This window comes from Enoplosus armatus, chromosome 2 (assembly GCF_043641665.1).
Source record: "Enoplosus armatus isolate fEnoArm2 chromosome 2, fEnoArm2.hap1, whole genome shotgun sequence".
NCBI lineage: Eukaryota > Metazoa > Chordata > Actinopteri > Centrarchiformes > Enoplosidae > Enoplosus > Enoplosus armatus.
Window position 1 is genome coordinate 2136792 of NC_092181.1, and position 11011 is coordinate 2147802.

Genomic DNA, 11011 nt, shown 5'->3' on the forward strand with positions numbered 1-11011 from the left:
CTGAATATTACCACTTAACTGTAGATGGTGCTGCCGCATGGTGCAGGCCGTAATTCTGCTCTTAGGTCGGTGGGCTGGTGTGAAAGACTGGCAGAGCAACCCTTAAAATATGTCCCTGTTCAGACGACGGTGGCGCTTGATTCATAGTCACAGCCAGCATCATTGTACTATGAGCCTGAGGCAGCAGAAAGCAGAAACACAAATACTACCCTGTTTGTTTTGGTGACGTGGATTGAACACTGCCCTGCAGCTGATTTATGATAAAGTAGACAAACGGCACAAAAACTCATATTTTCACATTAGTATTTTAATTCCAAAATCATTAGTTAGTGATCTATAAAATACAAACACCCAGATCTGTGGGTAATTCCAGTTTCATTTGTGTGCTTATGAATAAAGTTGGGGTTAACATAACTTACTATGGCTGATCTACAGTACCTCACATTGTGGAAGAACGCTTGAACATAAGAACATGCAGGTATACACAGTCGTTATCTGGGGTCGCTCGGAGTCTGTGGCTGTCTTTCTATAAACGTGCCCTTGGATGAATGTGCAAGGCTTAATAGGATGCTCAAGACAGGATCGTTGGCAGGTTGTTGACATCAGTACCATTCCCACGCTACTATACTGCCCCCCGGAGGACACATATTGTAAGGCAACATGACTTGACATGTCAACAGAGCAGGCACAGCACAGAGAACGCATTGTATCACTCAACCAAGGTCAAACTTATCATTGGATAATAACTACAAAGAGTCACAAAACATTACAGACTGCCATCAATGTGAATTCTAAACACCTGAAAACATTTCCATTTTTACTCTTTAGAACATGTTTTAGTATGCAGCATGTGTTTCTACGCAGCAGGTTAGTCGGTAGGAGTCCTGGGATTTTAATAAAGTGCCTTATAAAACAGAGTAGCATCCTGAGTCAAAGTCAGACACGCATTCAGCTAAACAGATGGAAATGCTACATGTACACTTGTACAGTACAGCAGTTCTCAACAGGCATCTCTATTCAAACAGTAAGACCTTTCAGAGATCAAGTGGTCATACAGAAGTCCACTGGGAAAACTAAAAAAGACGCACTGCCAAATGTAGCTTCATCAGGATTTCAACAGTCTGCTCTCCCCGCTTCACAGTTTCCCCACAAACTCCCATCTTACTTAAAAAACACGAGACGAACAAGCTTGGTCCTCTTCTCCAAAACGTGACGACAAGAGGATCGGAATGAAGTAAAGGACAATCAGGTCAAATCTAAAAGACATTTTAACCAGCTAGTACGTTAATTTCCAGTTCTAAAACATTAATTTAGTGAAGAAAAAGCAAACAAATAATCGACTCTTGTTAAATTCAGGGTGGATCACACTTGGTCACCGCTGTTGGGAATGATCACTATGCAATTACATAACAGCTTGTTCAGTCATGCTTTTGCAATGGCTTTTGTGGAAATATCATAGATCGGAAAGAATGGCACTCATGACAAGGCTACACTGTGTTTGTTTGCACTTTGTATTTCTACTAAATCATAAACTATTTATTTGCCTAATATGACACATAAAAAGTGTTATTGAGGACTGATAGCAAACATGTTCCTGGCACAAACCTTTTAAGTTCAACAATCATTAAACACTGGTGTGGGCTCTGAAGGTGCTGTACACCACTGCTGAACTGGGCTTAAGTACTGCTGAGATTAAAACAGAAATCACAAAATCTGATCTGGAATTAGTCAACATTTAGTCTATCGTCAACATGACAGATGAATTACTAAATCTCTATACTATTCATCCTGTCACGTAACTAATCATACCTGAAATTATACTGGACAACTACGTTAAACATCTGCTGAGGCTCATAACCCAATTACAGTACCTTGTACTTAGCACTTATATTTAGCATCTTCATCAGTTTATTCTAGTATTCCAGAAGTTGGTGCTAATAATCAAAATCATTTCGCTTCTAGCCGTGAGATAAGAGGTAGAGCAAAAGGAGAAGGAAAACATGCACAAGCCCATAATAAACTGTACGTGGCTCCCATTCTTCCCCTCGTTTCTTGTAAATGCGAAGAGCAGAGCGATGATGGGGTGTTGTGAGCGGCAGCGTTGCAGAGTGGCTGGTCACAGAGCGCGCTCAGGAGATGATGCGAATGCCGAAGTACTTCTTGAGCTGTTCGAGGAAGATGAAGGTGAGTACTGTGTGAGGAATCAAGCGGATCCCTGCGGGAACGAGACCCTGCAACAAAACGTTGGCATTAGATTACATCTGTCAATTTAAAGCTACTATGCCTAATAAGTACTTTAGCATGAAACAGGTACTTTATCATTAAGATGGATTGCCCGCTACTGTAAATGCAGGTCATTTATCATACTTGACATAGCACCGGCATGCTTTTAATGTCAAGTACAAGTTTGCTGTCAAAAATCATGTTGAAGTGATTTGACAGATTTATTGTTGATATTTTTTCCATTGTTAAAAGTAAGAAAGAAAGTTATTTGGAGCTACACCAGAAATGCTTCTTTAGCATAAGTGAGTGTATATGTGGTTGATTGACAGCTGAGCTGGTAGAGGAGTTGTGCACAATGTAAACAAATTTGCACTGGTAACTGCTTTACAAGCCACCGTCTTCTGTTAGCAGTGGAGCTGAAGAAAAGGAATCATGCCATTTAGCATCTAAATCATCAAAATTTTACAATTGCAGGTACATTGCTCACAGTGCTGCTATATAGCCTGGTCTGCAACATTAGCAGTGTTTGTTTGGTAGCTTGTTCAACAAGAAAACATATGTGTCCATGCTTGTAGATAAGCTTAAAAGGGCAATGAGGACAAATAGGTGTGTACTTAAAGTATGACAGGCGCGAAATTATGAACTATCACAGACCTTCACAGGCTTCGACCTCTGGACCAGAATTCATCTCTCAATTTTTTTTTGTACCTTTCGTACAATTATGATATTCAATGGCATGTTTGAGCACGTTCTAGAAGATATATTTATAGTATTCTAGTAAGATGTATTGCCCTTGGTTGTTATTGACTACTAGTTAGCTACTGTTGTGCCCCTCAGTTATGTAGTTAAATGTCACCTTTGCACCATTGTCAATGGGCATTTGGTCCAGCTTTGCCATTTTATTTATTATTAAAATATTTTCTAAAATTTTAAGAAGACAGCACTCAGTTTCTTTTGAACTTTCAAATTTTGTATGAAATTACAGTCAGATTCATTGGGGTTTTTTTTAATGGTTTTATCCAGGGCAGAGGACTGCTTTGCTGCAGCCAGCAAACAGCTTTAACTGGTCAGTGTGACTCAAATCATACGAGGGTGATGATCCCGACAGTGAGCCAAATAACTGATATGATGAAGTTTAAGTACCTGTCACAAGATCCTCTGATTAAAAGTAGCACTAAATAGCCACAGTGCTGTTAATGTCGAGTATCAAGGAATGCTTTCTTTACCTTGTAAAATGCCAGCGGACCCAGCTTGGCAGTTTCTCGTAAGCAATGTGTCACCCCCTAAAAAGAGAGAAGGACACTGGATTAGAATGAACACTGAGAAATGAAGAAGTTGGATACACACCAACAGAGGGATGCAATGATTAGAAGAGACAAAGAGGTCCACTCACTGTGTACTCTCCCTTTGAGCTCATCAGCCTCGTCTTTAGTACATCCAGAGGTTGACACAAGAACGTAGCACAGCCTCCCTGCAGAGGAACAGTTCATCAGTTCCCTGTAAACTGTACACTGACTCAAACAGGCCTCCAGGGCACACAAATAAAACCTAATACTTACAGCAATGAAGCTGGAAAGAAAGTGTGTGAGCATGTTATCTCCCATCATGCCTGTTCCCAACACGAGCTGCTTGGCCTGGTCATAACACGCCAACTAAAAGGTGGGAAAAATAAAAGGGAGATGTGACATTTTAACGAATAATCTGTGTTGATGTCTTTACTATCTCTTCACTACATAAAGCTGACTGAAGCCCCAATCTTTGATTCTCAACCCAGCTTGACTTCCAGAAAACTGTGTAATGAGCCTCAGAAAATCATGCCAGTACGACTGGCCTCATAAAATTACCTCACTGTGTGCCACCCCTATCATAATGACCAACAAAAACTCCAGTACCCACAATCCCTCACTGCTTTCATAGGTTGTGAAACGTGGCTCAGAGGTCTTCTGGAAGCCGAGAAATCCGCTTTTTAATATAATTTGTGCAGTTGGCAGTCACATGACATTGGTCAAGTACATAACTGGCCTTTATGTATTCAGCAAAAAGCAATGCAATAAGTCAAAAACATAGCACAAATATCCACCTGCCAGTGTCAAATTTAAGGATTTTCCTTTTTAACAATACAAAGATAAACTGACTGGATTATTTAGCATATTGGGTGGTAAGAAATATTTTGAATTAAGACCTCTGTTTAAGAAAAAACACCTATAAACACACGGATCAATCAGGAGACATTCAACAGTACATTTTTTGTTTTACTGTTGTATCAAAACAGTTTGTCACCATAAGTGATATAATAAAATATAAGTCAACATCTTTTTCACATCGTGTACTTTGGTAGTGTCACTCTCCAGATCCTGTTTCTGCAGTCATGTGTCTTAAAGGTCTAGTGATGAATATTGAAGCAGATGAGACTAATGGTTCTGTTGCACTTGTTGTGTAAGATGGATTAGTGGATAGTACAGTATAAAAATGAAGAAAGACGTTGCTCTTCACTGGCCTGAGAATCCCTTTGGTCTCTCCAATACCTGCAGCCATTTAAAAGGACTGTTTAAGATATACACATTTTAGACCTGTGATGCCAAAACAATATTCCTGAAAAGTCCCTGATCATAAATCAGCTTATAACCTAGTACTGCGACTTGCCTGTCCCACAGTGACCATCGCTCCTCTGCTGGAGGCCATGGTGGCTCCTGAGAACAGTCTCCTCACACCCTCTGTGGGACAGGACACAGGTCAGAGGTCAGACATGATGCCACCCTGCGCTTTACATGAAGTTCCACACTGAACGATACTCTGCCTGGGATTTACCTTCTCTGAAGACTCTGAAGAGCCCATCGATGGCATGTTTGTAGCTGAAAACAAGACCCAAAACATTCAGGGTTAAACTATTTAGATTTAGAACATCTAAACTGAAAACTTTTAGCTGAGTAAGTTACAACACTCACTTTCTCCTCAGTTCTGGTGGCAGTTTCATGTCATTCTGCATCCTAGAAGCAATAGTTCAGATCTTTTGAATCCACTACTTGCTATGCTCACGCCAGGGCAGGAAAACCAACCACAGGCGGTTTGCTTGTTTAGAATAAATACATTGTGTATATGCTGATGAGAATTTGAATTGTCATGGCATGTTACCTGACGTTCACCATGTCTGCCGGCGTGCCAACAAACCCACCAGTGAAACCTGTTGGCAGACAAATCCTGTATGGGTGATACTGCACATGGACATGTGTGTGTGAGCGAGAGGGAGAGGGGAGAAGAGGAGCAGAATGTGTGTGTGTGTGTGTGTGTGTGTGTTCCCACCTCCGAAGGCTCCCAGCAGGACCTTCTGGTAAAAGGGCATGGGGCCCTGGCTTGTGCTGCCCATCATGTCCCTCACTGTCTCATAGATGGCAAATCTGGTGAGGGAATAGGACATCTGAGAGGGGAGAGAAGAAATAAAAAGAATGAGTCTAGCAGAGGGCTGTATCCTATCTCCCCACTATTTAACTTTTCTTTTTTAGCCACTAGGAGGAGCCTCTGGCAACAACCAATCGAATATCAAAAAAAGTTTCCAGTCATGTTGAATCTCCTGCAACATTTACAGACCGGTACACACTGCTATCCTCCTACACTTTATAAAACCATCCTATATATTATTATTATCATCAATATCTATACCAGTCAGTGTCTACCTCTTTCTAATCTATACAATCACCCTGTAGGTTATGAAAAAGGATACTAACATCATACATGAGTGTATGAGATGATCATATTTCTATTCAGTGTGTTTGACTACAAGAGAATGAACGTACCCTGGTCTTAGTTAAGGATCTACACACAGACTGCTGACTGCAGAGAGCCATCAGCAAACCCATTTAACAAAAAAGATGGGACGTCTATTAACATTAATGTGGTCAAACTAAGAACAATATGCTGTTTCAGTGTGGATGAAACCCTTCAAACTAAAAATTAAAACGAATGAGTCTGATATCTCCGGTAGAAGAAGTCTCTATGGTAATTGACTCCATTCTTGCGTCTGTCCACCTTTAGCCTTATTTTAGTATTATCATCTGTTTCAATATAGTTTTATCTGTTGTCCTCAATGGGACTTAGCTGGTTAAATAGAAAATCAAATGACAAACTAACGAACACAGAAACACACACAGGCTACAGACACACATACCTGTCTACAAAGGGAGGCAGAAAGGCCGTTGTAAAGAGCCAGCACCCCGTCACTCTTCACCACATGAACAGCCATCCCCACCATCCTCATCTTCACCTCCTGCTGTGTCTGCAGGTGCACCTGGAACAACAGTCATGTAGTAGCATTGATATCATTTTCAATATCAAGTTAGGCACTGCAGTGACATAATAAAGAAAACAAACCTGCAGACGCAGACGATGCGTGCTCCTGTTGGGGCTAACATAGCAGCTTCGTTTTTGTTCCTTCTTGTGGGGTAACGCAGACACCAGCTCACATATTTAGCCAACTAAATGTGTCAAAGGGCTAAAAGGGGTACTCCACTGATTTAGTACTGCACTTTCATTAATGTTCCATAAACAGTGGATCCTACACTTCCCACAATGTAACTCAATACCATCTTTAATTAGACCCCTGCTGCCTTTCAAACTCCACACATCCAGTATGTAACACAGACTTTCTCTTAAAAAATAATCACAGAGGATATCATACAACTGTGTCCACAGAGTTGAACAAACCATGATGAGTAAACTGACCTTCATGTGTCAAATCGGTGGAGGAATGTTTATAATTACCATACACACATTTTCTACATGTCTTAACCCCTGTTAATGTGTGTGTGTGTGTGTGTGTGTGTGTGTGTGTGTGTGTGTGTGTGTGTGTGTGTGTGTGTGTGTTGTCCTTGTCAGAGGAGGTCAGCAACTCTACAATGTGACCTTTGTCCTCTGTTCTAATCAGTATTTGAGTTTGAAGGCCACTAAGCCCTTCAAAACAATGTTTTTCCTGCCTCATCACCAGCCTTTACTAAAGGGATGCTCATCATTCTTTCAGTCATTTTGTCAAGTTTTTGTTCCATCTGTTCAATCACTGGCAAGATTGACCCTGTCGGTCTACACCTACACACTGGTTTCCGCAGAAACCAAGTCAGACAGCCAAGTTACACATTTAGTCCAAATGATGCGCGGACTAGAAAATTGTCTTAACTTCATATTTTTCTGACAAATTTTCTCTCAAAATGTCTGTCCTGTGATTTCAGTGTACACAGTTCTGTCAAAATGAAAACTATCATGCTAGCAGCTCTGTGGGCTTCTATGTAGGCACAGTTGTGCTTTGAGCTGAATGCTAACATTAGCGTGCTAACATGCAGATTTTTAGCAGGTGTAATGTTTACCATGTTCATCCAGTTAGTTCAGCATGTTAGCATGCTAACACTTGCTAATTAGCACTAAACACTAAATACAACTGAGGCTGATGGGGATGTTATTAGTTTTGCAGGTGTTTGGTCATGAAGCAATGTGTTTGACAAATTAAAATACTGACCTGATGATGGCGCTAGATGAAAAGTTAAGGGATCACCAAAGTTATTATAATTCATGCAAAGGAGGACCAAATTTTGTGCTAATCCAGTCAGTAGATGTTGAAATATGTAACTGGATGGACTGAAAACTTTGACCTCTGGGTGGTACCAGATGTAAATTCAGGGGATCACCCAGACATTAGGATTCATCCTCTGGGGAACGTGATGTCTGTACAAAAGTTGTTGACATATTTCAGTGATGGACCATCCAAAAGACAGGAAACTAGCACTAAAATCTCACAAATGTCACTCTTCTAACATTGTTTTTGATAACTGGGCACAATCTATTTCTGAGTCAGGTTTCACACTGAGGAAAAAAAAAGATTTTTACAATAATTTTAGGGACTTTAATCTGGATGTGGACAGAATTGAGGGCAACTCTGCTGTAACTCTGGTATTTCCCTTAAAGCTCTAATAATGGGAACCAAAACGTGTAAAAATGTGTTAAGACAATGTCGTATTGAGCCACATGCAAGCTAATGTGCAGGTGCACGCACACACACTGGTGAAATATTACACCCAGATGAGTTGAAGTGTTGCCTTTTTAGGTGAGGTCAGACAAATCTTGTTCACTGCTGTATCAGTTCAGGTCAACAATAGAGCAGCTTATCTGGTGGTGTAATGGATGTCTGGGTTAACACAAAAGAGGAAATGACTAGGCAATCTTAGCCATGTGATGTGTGTGTTTGGTCAAGCCCTGCTTCCCTGCTGAAAACCACATTCATATATTCTCTCCTCTAAATTACACTCCAGTCCTTCTAGATTTAGAGCATCTAAGGCTGTTCGCTTGAACAGCGATGTGGTAAGTGTGCAGCATCATGAAGCCATTCACTTTTTAAGCTTTGGAAGCTGTTGCTTCAAAGTCACCATCTGCCAATGTTTGAAAAATGCTTCATGAATGAGGAAGGATCTATGGATCATCATCATCATCATCATCATCAGGAGCAGCTCAGCTTAAAAGGTAAACTGTGTGCTAGTTGTTTCATGTCATTCTACAGTGGGTTGCTTTCATGGGAATCACAGTAACTTTACTCAACTGATGCATTTTGGATCATCCAAAGTTATATTACACAAGGGTAAAAAAACAAATGTGGTATTTAGGCTGCATGTATCTGGTTGATACATTCATATTATTGTTCATCACCTTTCAGTAGAATCATCTGGTGATGATTAAACCCCACCACGGCATCATTTTACAAATCTCTGTTGCCCAAATGAATGATTCTATGCAAGCTGTCATTAAAAATTAACAAAATTAGTTACAGAAGTTTTTGTTTTAAACATATGAAAAGCTTGGTCTCATGTAATACGTGACAGTGGAGCACCGATAATTGCTCTGAACATCAGTTTTATTATTTTCTACGAGATTTTTTTCATACGTTTGTGATATTTATCGTAAAACCATCCTTGTTAATATTGTGATAATGATTTCAGCCACATCACACTGTCCATACTGCACAGATATTAACACTGGTTTATTCAGGATGCTAACAAGTATATATAGATAAAAGCACTTTTGTAACCTGTGCTGTATATGTGATTGTTGTTTTTTTCCCCCTTTTTCATAGTTTGCAAATGTCGTTTGATGAAAGTCTTGTGCAAAAACGGGTCAGTTCTATCAGTTCTAGAGGTTGTTTTCAATACTACAAGTAGGTAATGGGGTCACACGGGTCAACAAAATGAAAAAGGACTTCATGAACATTGGAGCAACTTCAGTCCTCTACCACTATAATTGCATATGGCCAACCAGCACGTTAGAGCAGAAATGAAGCACTCCAGAGGACAGTTTTCTACTGCAATGTGGTGATTACCGGCCTTGTCCACATAATCACACACCACATGACTTCCTGAGGACCAGTTAGTGTTATCAGAGTCATGTGCTGCTGTCTTCAACGCAACCAAAGGAGGGGTACAAGTAAAGCGATTAAGGATTTTGGCATTGGGCAGAGGATGTGCTGTTTACTTCCATGTGCAGCAAGGCAACTATTCACAAGAATGAACATGCATGACCACAACTGCGACACACACACACACACACACACACACACACACACACACACACACACACCTGCTGCCAGGCGATGACAGGCTGCTTATGGAGGGGAAACACACATCTTCCCTCTGGTCAGTGTGATCTTATGAATGACCACCATATTATATTCATGTCACTAAAACACCGACTACTACATGTAAAACCAATGCTACATTGAGACATTCTGTGTACTTTAACTTTTACTTCCTATTACTTTGCACAAATGATTAACAGCTGTCACTTGCCAAAACCTGTGCCCTATATTTTAACTGCCTTGAACATCCTTACCCGCCTTACAGCTATGCCCTGGGAGTCATGTGATCCCTCAGAGTATGGCAAGGGCACTAAAAGTCCACTGCAGCTACGGAAAGTCGTCGGGAGGTAAATAACAGCAGTCTCGCCTGTCCTCTATGACCACTGCTGGAAACAGCTGTTGCCTGGTGTTCAGGCCTGCACTCCTCTGCACCCCTGCGGTGGGTTTCACACCGACTGTTCCCTACAACCCCTCTCACCTTGACGAGATCCAGAGGATGCGTGCAGCAGGCGGCCCCGCAGGACGCCAGCCCACCGAAATACCACCGGGACATCCGTTTCTCGGTCATGGTTCCGTGCTCTGCAGTAGTCGTCAGATGCAGCCTTAGCGGTGTTTCCTTCCTCCCAGTCCGCCTCGACACGCTGCCCCCCCTCCTCCGTCGGCTTCCTGGCCTGCAGGCTGCAGCTGGCAGTAGCTTGTGGTCTACAGGACACGGGTAACCTCGTTAATCTTCAAACATTTCGATAAGAGATTGAGCCACGGACCGGGGGACTTTGGGCTCGAGCAGCATCGCGCACACTCACGCCACATGACGTGCGTGTATGCATGTAAAATACTTAGTGTGTGTGTGCGTGAGTGAGTGCACTGTCTGCTGTGTTTCAAGCCAAGATGTGCGGCGCAATAGCAAGCAGCTGTAGACGCAGGAGAAGAGCGCAGCCAATTGCCACCGTGGACCGTGGAGCTGCCTACCCGCCCCGGGCCCCGAGATCCAAAGGTCGACAGCGGTGTAGAAAATGCTAAGAGCTCGGAGCAGCCCAAACTCACACGGCCCACTTTCACCACAGCTAACTGACATGCGGGGTTTTAAAGCGGTACACACCCTCCCTGCAGCTGTGCACAGGGCCGAGATCCGCTCTGTCTCTTTAAGAGCACAATGGGCGACTTTCTCAAAGCAAGCACAAACTT

General features: G+C 41.9%; 1 protein-coding gene across 1 annotated transcript; it reads right to left on the reverse strand.

Moving 5' to 3' along the window:
• Window positions 1-286: 286 nt before the first annotated feature.
• On the reverse strand, window positions 287-10805 carry slc25a10b (solute carrier family 25 member 10b). The gene is made up of 11 exons (XM_070916158.1): window positions 10305-10805; window positions 6386-6505; window positions 5524-5638; window positions 5356-5404; window positions 5169-5210; window positions 5032-5075; window positions 4867-4937; window positions 3783-3875; window positions 3617-3694; window positions 3450-3506; window positions 287-2231 (listed from the first exon to the last, which is right to left on the reverse strand). Exons 1-11 carry the CDS (start codon window positions 10392-10394, stop codon window positions 2130-2132), a joined length of 861 nt encoding a protein of 286 aa, XP_070772259.1. The 5' UTR covers window positions 10395-10805; the 3' UTR covers window positions 287-2129.
• Between the last annotated feature and the right edge of the window lie 206 nt (window positions 10806-11011).

Coding starts and splice junctions, on each gene's coding strand:
- slc25a10b (XM_070916158.1), bottom strand. CDS start 10,394: ATGACCGAGAAACGGATGTCCCGGTGGTATTTCGGTGGGCTGGCGTCC. Junction 5,211..5,355: donor GCAGACATGGTGAACGTCAG/GTAACATGCCAT, acceptor TATTGCTTCTAG/GATGCAGAATGACATGAAAC. Junction 3,876..4,866: donor CGATGGTCACTGTGGGACAG/GCAAGTCGCAGT, acceptor CCCACCTTTTAG/TTGGCGTGTTATGACCAGGC.